The sequence below is a fragment of the Saimiri boliviensis genome, chromosome 11 (assembly GCF_048565385.1).
Source record: "Saimiri boliviensis isolate mSaiBol1 chromosome 11, mSaiBol1.pri, whole genome shotgun sequence".
In the NCBI taxonomy this organism is placed as follows: Eukaryota; Metazoa; Chordata; class Mammalia; order Primates; family Cebidae; genus Saimiri; species Saimiri boliviensis.
The window spans coordinates 2774571-2789355 of record NC_133459.1 but is presented as its reverse complement, the minus strand read 5'-3'; the positions used below and the strand labels follow the sequence as shown (position 1 = coordinate 2789355).

Genomic DNA, 14785 nt, shown 5'->3' with positions numbered 1-14785 from the left:
TCCCTCAAGAATGTGTCTTGGGCCGGGTGCAGGGGCTCATGCCTGTAATCCGAGCACTTCAGGAGGCCAGGGTGGATCTCTCGAACCCAGGAGTTCAAGACCAACCTGGACTACACAGCGAGACCATCTCTGCAAACATACAAATAAATTAGCTAGGCATGGTGGCACACGCCTGGAGTCTCAATTACTCCGGACGCTGAGGTAGAATCGCCTCAACCCAGGAGTTCAAGGCTGCAGTGAGCTGAGATCACACCACTGCACTCCAGCCTGGATGGCAGAGTGAGACCCTGTCTCAAGAAACAAACAGGCAACGAAAGAATGTGTCTCTGCAAAAGGCCCACATCTGTGCCTGGAAAGCAGAACAGCTTGTCTCCTGAGGCTGCAGTGACGGAGCTAGGAAGGCCTCACAGCTGTGGGGGCCAGGCTCCTTACTGCACAGGTGGGATCTGCTGGCTCCAGAGAGTTCTTCAGACTGAGAAGAGGAAGCAGGCCCCTTGGCTGCCAGGCCCCAAGTCTCCCTTCCCGGATCAGAGCGGATAAACACCACGTACGGTAGACGGGCCTTGGAGAAACTCCCCACACAGGACTCCCTCATTCTAAGGTATTGCTTTAGCTCTGTGAAGAAAATGTAATTAGCCAGATACTGATGTGCACCTGTAGTCCCAGCTATTTGGGGCTGAGGTGGGAGGATCACCTGAGTCTGGGGAGGTCAAGGCTGCAGTGAGCTGTGACAGCTGTGACAGCCTTAGCAACTGAAGTCAATCTGTAAAACATGGACTCCCAATTTTTATCCTTATTTTCAGCATTCTCAGTGACTCCAAACTTTTTTGATATGTCTATTTTTGAAACATCTTTATTGCTTTTTCTGATTATACAACAGATGTAAGAATTCAAATATTACAAGATGACTTCTTTTAAAAAGTACATTTTAACATGTTATAAAATAAATGCCCATTTCAAAAAATTCAAGTATCATAAAATACATGATTTAGAAAATGAGCCCCCTGTCACCCGGGTCCCCCAGGATCACTGCTGTTGAGGTCTGTGTGTTTCCTTCCAGACTGTGCCGCCGCCTGCCGCCCACACTGCTGACAGGAGCTCCGTTATCATCTGAGCTGATGGTAACTCTGATAAACAGAGCAGAGTTCAGCTGCGGGTGCACTGAAGAGCTTCCAGTTTCTACACAGAAACACTTTCCTCATAAAAGCTTGAAACTGCAACATAGTTTTGCACTATGGAAATGTATCAGGGTCAATCATGAAATTAATGATAGCTGACCATTTCTGGCCTAGAAAAATGGCAGTTTCACGTGGTTCAACAGAACAGGGAATGCTCCTATTCATACATTGGGAAGTCTCCTCCTCTTTGGCACAATTCGGCTTGCTGGGCGTGCTGGCTCACACCTATGATCCCGGCACTTTGGGAGGCCAAGGTGGGCAGATGACCTGAACTCACAGACGTCCAGGAGTTCAAGACCAGCCTGGCCAATATGGCAAAATCCCACCTCTACTAAAAATACAAAAATTAGCCAGCTGTGGTGGTGGGCACCTGTTATCCCAGCTACTTAAGAAGCTGAGGCAGGAGAACCGCTTGAACCCAGGAGGCAGAGGTTGCAGTGAGCCAAGACCATGCCACTGCACTCCAGCCTGGGCAACAGAGTGAGACCCTGTCTCAAAAAGACCAAAAAAAAAAAAAAAAAAAAAAAATTCAGCGGTGAATGTCCTTGCATATTCTTTATGCAGAAGAACATACATCTTATCCCCGAATGCTTACCCCCAGATGTCTTACCCTCAAGACGCTCTCTTTCGGGCATTTGGAAGATCAAGAAGGATGGAGCTGCCCACTGGCCATGGAAATGGAGACTCAGCAGAGCTGATGCATAATCAACTCGTCCCTCCAGGCAAGAGCGGCCATCTTCAGCCAGGACACAGTTTTAGTATCGTGACCACACTACAGGGGCAAACCAAATACTGGAAAACCAGAGAACAGAAGAATTCCTCAGCGCAGAGACCGTTCTCATCCCTACTGACCGGTACAACCAGGAACTCACAGACATCCGGTGAGGACCTCAAAGCTGTCCTCTAGAAGTTGGGCTGTCAGAAAGTATAAAAAATTATTCAGGCCAGGCACGGTGGCTCATGCCTGTAATCCCAGCACTTTGGGAGGCTGAGGTGGGTGGACCACCTGAGGTCAGGAGTTCAAGACTAGCCTGACCAAAATGGTAAAACCCAGTCTCTTCTAAAAATACAAAAATTAGCCAGGCGTGGTGGCACATGCCTGTAATCCCGGCTACTTGGGAGGTTGAGGCAGGAGAATCACTTGGACCTGAGAGGCAGAGGTTGCAGTGAGCCAAGTTCACACCACTACACTCCAGCCTGATCAGCGAAATTGAAACTCCATCTCCAAAAAAAAAAAAAAAAAGATTTAGAAATGACAGAAATGACTGAAATCAGATTTACAGGAAATGTTTTTTAAGGATTTTTCCAGAAGCTATTGGAGTGACCAAAAAAAAAAAATAAATAAAAGGGCACCTGTTAAAATCATGCCCAGGTCAGGCCTCAACAAGCACGGGCGCACGCTGCGCCCGGGTCACTGGCGCTTTCGCACGGGCCGCATCCTCTTCAGCCTCGTCTGGCGTTTGTAGATTCTGTTCGGGTCACAGCTGAGCTTGTGCGTGGTTTTCTTATGGCAGACAACGTGCACCAGTTTTAGGTTCTCTGAGGTAAAAAGCAGGCCGTAAAAATACTCCCAGTCCACTTCTCTTCCGTCTTGTTCCTTAATTGCTTCCACCAGCGTAGGTATGATGGCACGTTTTTTTTCTATGCTGCAAAGCAAGGTCAGAGGCATCACTTTCTGTGGTCACACGCCACAAGCAACAGGTCACAGCAGCGCACTGCAGCCACAGCTCTTCACCCGCTCCCCTAAGTGCCATCACGGAAACCAACCGTGCCTGCTGGCCGGGTCTGTCTAGCAGAGCCTGATGCAGGCGGCCTTGCTCATCTTACTTTTTAAAACTTGACCTGTGGCCGGGTGCAGTGGCTCGTGCCTAGAATCCCAGCACTTTGGGAGGCCGAGGCAGACGGATCTTGAAGTCAGGAGTTCGAGACCAACTTTGCCAACACAGTGAAACCCCATCTCTACTAAAAATACAAAAATGAGCTGGCCATGGTGGTGGGTGCCTGTAGTCCCAGCCACTTGGGAGGCTGAGGCAGGAGAATCGCTTGAACCTGGGAGGCAGAGGGTGCAGTGAGCTGAGATTCCGCCACTTCACTCCAGCCTGGGCGACAGAGCAAGACTCCTTCTCAAAAAAAAAAAAAAAAAAAAAAACACCTGACTTGTCTGACTTGTGTCACTGTTCAGAATACCGAAAAGGACACAGAAAATAAAAGGGGTCAACCACCTCCCCACCACTTACAGTTGCCCACCATCAGCAACTAGCTTAACTGCCTCCATGTTTCATCTATGTATAGATTTATCCCAAACAAATTACATGACAGGACATGAAAACTCTACAAAGAGCCCCATAAAGGAAGCTGAAGTCACTTTGATACCACTTGTAATCTCATGTCCCTCCTTCTCCTCAGAGGTAATCGCTATTAAGGGTTTGCTATTTTTCCTTCGAGTCCTAATCTTATACCATTATATGCATATGTGTATGCCTGTTTAAAAAAACCACATGAGGCCAGACACAGTGGCTCACGCCTGTAATCCCAGCACTTTGGGAGGCCGAGGCGGGCAGATCACCTGACGTCAGGAGTTCAAGACCAGCCTGGCCAACATGGCAAAACCTCATCTCTACTAAAAATACAAAAATTAGCTGGGCGTGGTGGTGCACACCTGTAATCCTAGCTGCTTGAGAGGCTGAAACAGGAGAATCGCTTGAACCCTGGAGGCAGAGGTTGCAGAGAGCAGAGATTGTGCCACCGCACTCCAGCCTGGGCAATGGAATGAGACTCCATCTCAAAAAACAAAATACTAGATGAGGCCAGGCATGGGGCTCACGCCTGTAATTCTAACACTTTGAGAGGCCGAGGTGGGCGACCACTTGAGGCCAGGAGTTTGAGACCAGCCTGACCAACACAGTGAAACCCCACCTCTACAAAAAACACAAAAAACTTAGCCAGGCATAGTGGCACACGCCTGTAATCCCAGCTACTACTCAGGAGGCTGAGGCACAAACATCGCTTGAACCTGGGAGACAGAGGTTGCAGTAAGCCAAGATCACGTCACTGCCTTCTAGCCTGGGTGACAGAGCCAGACTGTCCCAACACACACACACACGCACACACACACGCACACACACACAACATACTGCTGTTTCACTTATAAGGCGAGGCAGGATTAGAGATGCCATGGCCAGGAGGGCTTATGGTGGGCGGTGGGCTAAACTGGTGGAGACCCCTCTCCCTACAGCCCACAGAAATGCTGAGCAAAAGTCACCTTGTTTTTTTTTTTTTTTTGGAAACAGTCTTGCTCTGTTGCCCGAGCTGGAGCTCAATCCTGGCTCATGGCAATGTCCACCTCCTGGGTTCAAGTAATTCTCCTGCCTCGGCCTCCTGAGGAGCTGGGATTCCAGGCATGCGCCACCATACCCAGCTAACTTTTGTATTTTTAATAGAGATGGGGTTTCACCACGTTAGCCAGGCTGGTCTTGAACTCCTGACCTCAGATGATCCACCCACCTCCACCTCCCACAGTGCTGAGATTACAGGCATGAGCCACCACACCCTGCCAAAAGTCACCTTGTTAAAATACCTAGTTGAGATCAAAAGAAAGGGGCTCCCCACCTGCCAGAAACCCAGAGAAATACGTGCACACAGGCAAGCTATGGTCCAGGAGCTCACCAGGGCTCCAGTCCCTGCTACAGGCCCAGGGGACCCCAGAAAGACAAAGAAGTGGGGCTGAGACCCCGCCATAGCCATTAAGGGGGACAGAAAAGCTTGAGTTTAGTCCAGAGCTGGGATAAGAGGAAGGGAAACCCACTGAACCTGTCACCTAGTGCTGCAGAAGCAGCCACCACAAAACACAGTGGTTTCCGGGGGTGGCCTGGGGGAGTCTTCTGCTGGTGTTGCCTGGTGCACTCAGGGGCTGTGTCTGCTTGGGGCTGGCCTGGGGCTGGGCCCTTCTCCCCTCTCCTCCCCCATCCTGAAGGGGCCAGGGCAGGCTCCCTCACAGGGCGACGGCAGTGTTCAGAGGGCACGAGTCCCCCACAAGAGCACTTTCCAGGCCTCTCTGAGCTCAGTGTCCCCTTCACTGGTGTCACATGGACAAGCCTGAATTCAGCGTGGGGAGAGTAGGCAGGAGAGCACGCAAGGGTGTGGACGCTGGGATGCGTTCCTGTCCCCACCTTCCACAGTCATCCACGGAGCGCAGGCTGTATGGCCCAGAGTACGCGGCCAGCACGGCAGGGAACCACAAGCGAGACACGGCAGGAAACGCTGGGCACCTGCAGGAGTCAAACGCGAACCCACAAAGAGCCACGCTGAAGGCCGGTGACACACAGGAGCACAGAGGCCTGCAGGAGACTTCCCACTGAATCGCGCTCCGGGCCGATACACAGCAGCAGAATGCTCCCCCAGCCGGGGAGCCCGACACAGCAGCAGCACAGGGCCGCCGCACGACAGACCCTTGAGGAGCCCAGCACAGTCCACGAGGACCCTCACTCCTGCCACCAACTACAGGCGGAGGGGTCCGAGACCACCTCAGACTCCACAGCTCCCCAAAAGGACTGGCAGATGCTCCAGCCAGCAGTTAGACTCAAGGTGATCGTTTCGTCCAGCTGCAGATGAAAACCAGCCAAGGTCAGGAGGCAGGTGGGGCGGTCCAGGAAGGCTCCAACCCCACAGCTTCCAGCTGTCCCCTCCCTGTGGAGTCACGGCCAGCACTAACTTCCACAGCCCCCCGTGATGACACGGCCAACCAGGAAGCTCACTGGGCCTGGGTGCCAGCCTTTCCTGGGGCTCACACAGACATGGCTGATGGCCCATGGGCCAACCTCCACCTCAAACCCTCTAGAGGCCGAGCTGACCCAAAGCCCCCACTCTAAATCACCCCATTAAACTATGCAGTGACCAAGGTCCCCAGGTGAACAGACACTCCTACCAGGCAAGACAGTTCAAGGCTTTGGATTCTACCTCCCAGCGGTCAAGAACAAATGTCAGACCCCTCTGTGGGCAAGGCTGAATTCTTTAGCACATGATCATAAAATAAAAATGCTTAAAATGCATGATTAATGATTAAAGTGATTAAAAAGAAATGAAATTAATGAAAACAGGCTGGCATAACAGGCTCGTTTTAACCCAGAAAAGGAAGGAAGTACTCAGCAGAGAGAAGGAACATGCCGACGGCTGAAGAGCGAATCTGTGAACAATACAGGAGTGTCTTCATCTGCTCTGGCTGCCACAGACAGCATTTACTCTCTCAGCTCTGGAGGCTGGAAGTCCGAGAGCGGGGGCCAGCAGGCCGGGCTCTGGGGAGGGCTCTCCTCCTGGCTGGTAGCTCCTCCTTCCTGGAGCCCTACCGACGTTTCCCACAGGGTCCTCACGGCCCCTGCCAGCCCTGCCCTGGGGCAACTTTCCCTTCTGTCCCCTCACAGCTACCTTTGGCAGTCTTTGGCCCTTTACTTCCCTTCGTTAACATTTTTTTTTTTTTTTTAATTCCTACCTTCTACCGTTTTGGGTTTCTCCTTGCTTATTCATTAGTTCCTGTCTCTTTTGTATTCTAGCCTATGTTTAAGGCACTTTCTCCCAGGGCTGCATGAGCTGCGCTTTGGGAGTTCAGTTTTTTGGTTTTTTGGTTTTTGTTTTTGAGGCAGAGTCTCGCTCCGCCACCCAGGATGGGGTGCAGTGGCATGATCTCGGCTCACTGCAACCTCTACCTTCTGGGCTCAAGCAATTTTCATGCCTCAGCCTCCCAAGTAGCTGGGATTACGTGTGTGGGCCACCACGCCCGGCTAATTTGTGTATTTTTGGTAGAAACGGGGTTTTACCATGTTGGCCAGGCTGGCCTCGAACTCCTGACCTCAAGTGATCCACCTGCCTCGACCTCCCAAAGTGCTGGGATGACAGGTGTGAGCCACCGCGCCTGGCTGGAGTTGTTTTGAGACGCATGATCATGGTTTTGTTTTTGATCCATGAAGCTTCCAGAAGTCATTGTAGTCTCCACACATGGCTCATGCCTATAATCCCAGCACTTTGGGAGGCCTCGGAGGGTGGATCACGAGGTCAGAAGTTCAAGACTAGCCTGGCCAAGATGGTGAAACCCTGTCTCTACTAAAAGTACAACAATTAGCCAGGCACAGTGGCAGGAGCCTGTAATCCCAGCTACTGAGGCTGAGTCAGAGAATTGCTTAAACCTGGGAGACGGAGGTTATAGTTAGGCGAGATCACACCACTGCACTCCAGCCTGGGCAGCAGAGCGAGACTCCGTCTCAAAAAAAAGAGTGGAAGCTGAACAGACCTTTTTAAACACTGAGTAGAGTTTATACTCACAGCCACTCGTGGAAGAAACACTAGGGGCTACAAATCAGTAATCAGAAAATGAAGCCAGAGGTAAGGCAGGAAGCACCGGCAAACACAGACACGGGTGAATCTGTGGTTAAATAAAAGGGAGCATTGACCATAAAACCACACCAGCATTCTGTGCAGGATTAAAACAAGGTGGGATACGAGCACTGAAGAATACTGCAGAGGGTCACGAAGGGGCCGGCCCGGGAGAGGGGACAGCAGCAGTGACCCTCTTCCAGTACAACCAGCATTAGGAACACCACGAATGTCAAAGCACGGAAGGGTCGGGTAATGGGCAAGGGAAAGAAGGAAACTCAAGTAGGTCAACAGAAGGCACAGAGGAGACCAGAAGAAAGTGAAGACGTGGCGTGGTGAATAGGAAACCCAGAGTAACGCAGCTCAAATCCAATCTGCGTGTTCACTCAGCAAAACGGCCAACAGAGGTTGACTGAGTGGGCCAGGCGTGGCGGCCCCCACCTGTCATCCCAGCACTTCGGGAGGCCGAGGCAGGTGGCTCACTTGAGGTCAGGAGTTCGAGACCAGCCTGGCCAACATGGTGAAACCCCGTTTCTACCAAAAATACAAAAATTAGCTGGGCGTGGTGGGAGGTGCCTGTAATCCCAGCTACTCAGGAGGCTGAGGCAGGAAAATCGCTTGAGATAGCTGTGAGGAGACAGAAGGGAAAATTCCCCCACGGCGGGGCTGGCAGGGGCCATGAGGACCCTGTGGGAAACGTCCCTAGGGTTCCAGGAAAGAGGAGCTGTCCCGGCCCTGCCCACCACAGCCCTCCCACTGCAGGCAGAATTCTGCTGGGCTAAGGAGTCAGGCCCACCCGGAGCCCACAAGGGCACTCCCAGTGCAGCCTTCTGCCCAGAGGCCCCTGAGCTACACGGGCCGGACCAGGCCATCCTCCTCAGACAGGCTGAGCCCCAGGGCCTGCGCCCTTCAGCCCGAGGAGGAGGGTGTTCCAAGCCTGATGCTGTGTGTGCAGGCCCCGGGCGTGAGGTGGTGCTGAGGTGGCAGGCCATGGCTGGGCTCCACTGCCCTGCACGTCCCAGAACCGGAAGAGGCCTGCAAATTCTCAATCCTTCCCAGCCACGATGATACCTAAGTGCAGGTGGGGGACAGCACATGTTTATTTCAGAGTTTGTTAGTTTTGATTCTTAAACATTTAAACATGTGGCACATGGTGTCAAGCCCCACAAACGCCAGGGCAGGCCTGTGGCAAACAGACCAGTGTCTCTGCCACTTTCCGATAACCAGTGCTAAAAACCACATTTTTTTTTTTTTTTTGAGGCAGAGTTTCGCTCTTGTTACCCAGGCTGGAGTGCAATGGCGCGATCTCGGCTCACCGCAACCTCCGCCTCCTGGGTTCAGGCAATTCTCCTGCCTCAGCCTCCTGAGTAGCTGGGATTACAGGCACGCGCCACCATGCCCAGCTAATTTTTGTATTTTTAGTAGAGATGGGGTTTCATCATGTTGACCGGGATGGTCTCGATCTCTTGACCTTGTGATCTACCCACCTCGGCCTCCCAAAGTGCTGGGATTACAGGCGTGAGCCACCGCGCCCGGCGCAAAAACTACAGTTTTAATGAAAACCCAACGTACTCATCTGTGTGTAAGTATTCATATTTAGGAAGAGCAAGAGAAAATATAACCCCAACACACACTTCGTGAAACCTTCCTCTGACTCGCGCTGTGCCTTCTGCTCTTTTCATCTGTGCTCTGTTCTAGGACGGCGTATTTCATCCTGTAAATGCTGGTTGTGTCCCCTAGATTGACGTCCCCACCCACGATGGTCTTGAAAAGGACAAGAGCATCAAGACGGCTGGGAGGAAACATCTCTGGGTACTTAGTGCGTATTGCAAGGGTCCAGCAAAGCAGCAGAGAAGAGAGTAGGAGAATCTCTTTGGGATAAACAGGGCAGGGCAGGATTTCCTAACACACAAAGGGAATGTCTGAGCACAAAACCATTTACAACTTGCTGTGGGCCAGGTGTGGGGGCTCATCCCTATAATCCCAGCACCTTGGGAAGCCGAGCTGGGAAGATGACCTGAGGTCAGAAGTTTGAGACCAGTTTGGCCAACATGGCAAAACCCTGTCTCTACTAAAAAAAATACAAAAATTAGCCAGGCGTGGTGGTGCACACCTGTAATCCCAGATACTCAGGAGGCTGAGGCAGGAGAATCTCTTGAACCGGGGAGGCAGAGGTGGTAGTGAGCTGAGATGGTGTCACTGCACTCCATCCTGGTGACAGAACAAGACTCCATTTCAAAAAATAAATACATAAATAAAACTTGTGATAAAAGATATCAGAGAATTAGCATACCCAGAATGTGTAAAGCATGCCCACAAGTAAGTCCACAGCCCAAGACAGAACGAGCAAGGCAGAACACCAAAGATACAAGCGGCCACAGCCACTGAAGGAAAAGCTCAACCTTCCTAGTCATCCGGAGAATCCAATTCGAGCAAGAGAATCTGTGTCTCACCTATAGGATGCAAAAATGCAAAAGTGTACAATGACACCAAGTGGCACCTAGAACCCAGGACAGCATGAACTCACACGGAGGCAGGATTCTGCTGGGCTGAGGAGTCAGGCCCAGGTGAGCGTGGAGGCTGGGACACTCGGGAGAGCAGCCTGGCCAGGCTCAGAGAGGGGACAGTGGTGTCATTAGGACCCAGCACACTCCCGAGAGGGACTCAAGCTCAGACACTGAGCCATCTTGCCCATGCTAGGGGCACCTCATCCACACCTCAAGGTCACGTCTGGATGAGGCCTGAGGATCTGAATTCCCATCCAGCTCCCAGATGTTGCTAAGGCTTTAAAGTGACCACACTTGAAACAGCACGGAACCACACCGTAAAGGTTCATCCCACAGAGTATCCATCCCAGGGACTCTTACAGTGATGAGAACGTGGAAATAACCTAAATGCAGCACGGAAAGATGTTAAAATTAGAGCCTTTTCAACAAGTGAAGTGTTTGGCACCTGCTAAAATGAATGTGCCAAATCTACACGTGTCACCATCAGCATAGCGTGCAATGAAAGGCACACTGCAGAGTGGACGCTGCACGTGTGTGTTAAACTCATGTGTGTGATTAAGGTACAGCGACAGGGATCTGCAGACGACAGCGTGGGACGCCGCGTATGTGTGTGTTAAACTCATGCGTGTGGTAAAGGTGCAGCGACAGCGCTCTGAAGGGCACGCATACCTTTCCCAAGAGTGTTTTCCCTTGGCATAAGGTGTAGGGGCTCAGTATGGACGGGGTAAAAACTCAGCTACGACTACGTGTTTTACATACTTTAAAAAAATCGCACTCCGAAAAGGTTGAGTATCCCCATCTGAAATCCGGGGGACCAGAGTGCTTTGGATTTGGGATTTTTTTAGGATTTTGGATTATTTACATTATGCTGACTAGTTGGACATCCTTAAAAAAATCTTAAATACAGCCAGCAGTGGTGGCACGCACCTGTAATCCCAGTACTATGGGAGGCCGAGGAGGGCGGATCACCTGAGGTTGGGAGTTTGAGAACAGCCTGATCCACATGGAGAAACCCCATCTCTACTAAACATACAAAATGAGCCGGGTGTGGTGGCACGCACCTGTAATCCCAGCTACTTGGGAGGCTGAGGCAGGACAATCGCTTGAACCCAGGAGACAGAGGTTGCAGTGAGCTGAGATTGCACCACTGCACTCCAGCCTGGGCAGCAAAAGGGAAACTCCATCTTAAAAAAAAAAAAAAATCCCAAATCCTAAATGCCCCAGTAAGCATTTCCTTTGAGTGTCATGTTGGTACTCAGAAAGTTTTGGATTTTGGAGCACTTCAGATTTCCGATTTTCAGATTGGGGATGCTCATCCTGTACAGCCACTTTAAAGGCATTTGAAGGTTTCTGTCTTTAAAAAGCAACGGCAAGGTTACAGTGAGAGTCAAGGAAGACATCCTGGCTGAAAAGAACGGAGTTTTCCACCTGCCCATCTGTTAGAGCCATTGAGCTCGTGTGGGGATGAAACACTCCTGGCTAGCCGAGACTTCTGCTCATGCTGGTTCCACAAAATAAGCCAGCCGGGCCTGCTGGTGAGCACCTGTGGTCCCAGCGACTTAGGAGGCTGAGGCAGGAGGATCACTTGAGGCCAGGAGTTCAAGGCTTCCGTGAGCCATGATCCTGCCACTGCACTTTAACCTGGGCCACAGAGCAAGACTCCCTCTCTAAAAGAAGAAGGAAAAGGGAAAAACACTCTTACTATCCTAACACCGGGAGCTGTAATCCCAGATACTGAGCTCACCCGGGTTCCAACTCAGAGGTTCGGAACCTCTGACAGCCGAGAGCTGGGCCCTGTGTTCTGGGAAAGGATGCTGCCCACCAGTTCCATCCAGAGGGAAGACTGGAGGGGACAGGAGGGATGGCCCTGGGTCAGGCACCCGTACTGACAGTGGAAGGAATGGTGTGTGCCTGCCCAGTAGACCCCCATGCTGCCTCTAGGCACCCCTTCCCTGAGCTGTAACACGGGCGCAGCACTTGAAACCCAAGGAGGCAACATTGTGGCAGGGCCAGGGCCCGGCAGGCGCTCTCAGGTCTGGCCCTGCTCCGTGAGCTTACATGTGATCCAGGTTCCAGGTCCCAAAGAGGATCCTGCTCTCCCTGTTGCTGTAGGGGTTGATGGAGTGTCTCGACAAGCAGCTGTCCATGTCGAAGGGACCCTGGGGGCAAAAAGAGAGCAAAGGAAGGCCAGGAAGTGAGTCTCTTTTTGCTTTTTTTTTTTGAGATGGAGTCTCGCTCTGTTGCCAGGCTGACGTGCCACGCTCTGTGCAGTGGCGTGATCTCAGCTCACTGCAACCTCTGCCTCCCTGGTTCAAGCGATTCTCCTGCCTCAGCTTTCTGAGTAGCTGGGACTACAGGTACGCAACACCATGCCCAGCTAATTTTTGTATTTTTAGTAGAGACGGGGTTTTACCATGTTGGCCAGGATGGTCTTAATCTTTTTTTTTTTTTTTTTTGAGACAGAGTTTCACTCTTGTTACCCAGGCTGGAGTGCAATGGCGCGATCTCGGCTCACCGCAACCTCCGCCTCCTGGGCTCAGGCAATTCTCCTGTCTCAGCCTCCTGAGTAGCTGGGATTACAGGCACGCGCCACCATGCCCAGCTAATGTTTTGTATTTTAGTAGAGACGGGGTTTCACCATGTTGACCAGGATGGTCTCGATCTCTTGACCTCGTGATCCACCCGCCTCGGCCTCCCAAAGTGCTGGGATTACAGGCTTGAGCCACCGCGCCCGGCGGTCTTAATCTCTTGACCTGGTGATCCACCCGCCTTGGCCTCCCAGAGTGCTGCGATTACAGGCATGAGCCACCGCGCCCAGCCAGAACTGAGTCTCCTATGCCGTCTCTATCACCAAGCGACATGCTTTAGACGTGGAGCCCACCCAGAGCTGGTGTTGAAATGTTGTCTCCAGGGTGGGAGGTGGGGCCTGGTGGGAGGTGATGGATCACGGGGTGGACTTCTCAGGAAGGGTTTAGCACCATCCCCTCGGCGCTGTCCTCGACATGGTGAGTCCTCCTGAGATCTGGTTTAAAAGCGTGTTGCGCCCACCCCTCACTCTTGCGCTCGCTTCTGCCTCCACCACCTGAGACATGCATGCTCCTACTTCCCCTCCCACCACACATGTAAGTTTCCTGTGGCCCCGCCAGAAGCCGAGCAGATGCCACTGCCATGCTTCCTGTACAACCTGCTGAACCGTGAGGCAATTAAACCTCTTTTCTCATAAATGACCCACGCTCTATTTCTTTATAGCCATGCAAGAACAGCCTAACACACCAAGTCAGGTGATCTTACTGAGGCACCTCACCATGGAGTGCTGCCTTCGGGAGATGAAGAGTTCTATCTTTGGAATCAGATCTTTCTTGTTCTCACATTATCCCCCTAATATTATGTTCTGAGTTTCCAAGGAGGACAAGGAAGTTATTGTCACTGCTACCCCTGTGATCACACACCAGCACCCCCACCTCCCGGGAAGTGAGGCCAGGAAGGTGCCGACTTGCCCAGCATGAGAGAAGCAGGGACCCAGGCACCAGATGCCCCCTTTCCAGCCACTCCCCGAGGCTTCCTGATCCCAGTGCGGAGGCAGAGCGCCTCACTGACGGGCGAATCCGCGGCTTCCCTCTTCCCTGTGGTCTGCAGCCCAGCGCTCACCACAATCATTCATGCACAGACGTCTGCACCACACAGGCCCGGAGCCCCAGTGCCCCCCTCAGTCTGTGCCCCCATCATGCCAGGTACTCGCAGCCTCCCAAGCAGAGCCCACTGGGTCCCACTGCCATGCCTGGCCGCTTGGCCCCTCCCAGCCCACTTTTGCTCCCCACCCATCAGTCAACCCGCTCTAAAGCCCCACCCCGGCCCTCGCACCCAGGACGCTGGTTGAAGCTCCTGCAGCCCCGCGGCCTCCTCTGCCTGGCTGTCACGTCTTTCACCTTCCAGTGTGCGGGACTCACCCTGCCATCAGGGAGAAAGGGTTTTCCCTCTTCGTGTCCCAGCCCCTTACACAGTGCCAGGCGCAAGGCAAGTACTCAGTGAGCGGTGAGTGACCGCTCTGCAAAGTCTAAATGTTAAGCCAATTTGGAAGACGTGTTTTTATGGTCAGAGGCCATCACCCCAGAAGGATCTAACTGGCAGTAGCAGCAAGGAGCCTTGTCCGCTGGGAAGAAGCGACTGGAAGCCATGCCCATCACCCAGCCCCTGCTGCCAGACCCACTGAGTGGTGCTCAGAAGATCATGGGCATCAGGGGACCTTACTGGGATCACAACTGCAGTTTGCAAATGCCGAAAGGCACCTCAAGTTGCTTCCCACACCATGGAGCCAGGGTGTGCCCAGGACTCGCCAGAGACACAGAAGCACCACTAGAGGCTACAGCACGCCCACATGGTACAGAAGGGACACCTGGGAAGGCAGCGGGGGAGCGCGGGCCTGGCTTCCAGCCTCCAGAACCATGAGCAGTACCGGCTGCTGTTCCAGCCAGGGTCATCCGCTATGGCAGCCAGAGCTGATTGAGACACTGCCCAGCCATATGGAGACACGCCCCGGACGGGGCCCTGGAGCCGTTTTCAGGCTCCCCAGGGACGCCTGTGTGCACTGGAGCTTGAGAGGCACTGGCTGAGACCCTGCCACCCTCCCCAGGAATGTGAAGGCTGCATCTCTTTACAAGGCTTTGCCCAGGCAGGCCAAGGACTGAAGGTCCCCTCCTGCCTTGCCCTAGGCGGGCTGTGCTCTACAGGCCAGCCTGG

The 14785-nt window shown here is 52.7% G+C and overlaps 1 protein-coding gene across 4 annotated transcripts in view; it reads right to left on the bottom strand.

Moving 5' to 3' along the window:
* Window positions 1-846: 846 nt before the first annotated feature.
* Window positions 847-14785, bottom strand: part of DFFB (DNA fragmentation factor subunit beta) — a 29135-nt gene continuing 15196 nt past the window's right edge. For 3 of the 4 annotated variants that reach the window (XM_074379964.1, XM_003939630.4, XM_074379963.1), the window contains 2 exons: window positions 12107-12207; window positions 847-2824 (listed from right to left, as the gene is read on the bottom strand). In XM_074379964.1, the coding sequence (XP_074236065.1) occupies window positions 2590-2824; window positions 12107-12207 (336 nt within the window). In that variant the 3' untranslated portion in view covers window positions 847-2589. Of the gene's footprint in view, window positions 2825-9654; window positions 9753-12106; window positions 12208-14785 lie in introns of all 4 variants that reach the window. The other variant, XM_074379962.1, reaches the window with a different exon arrangement.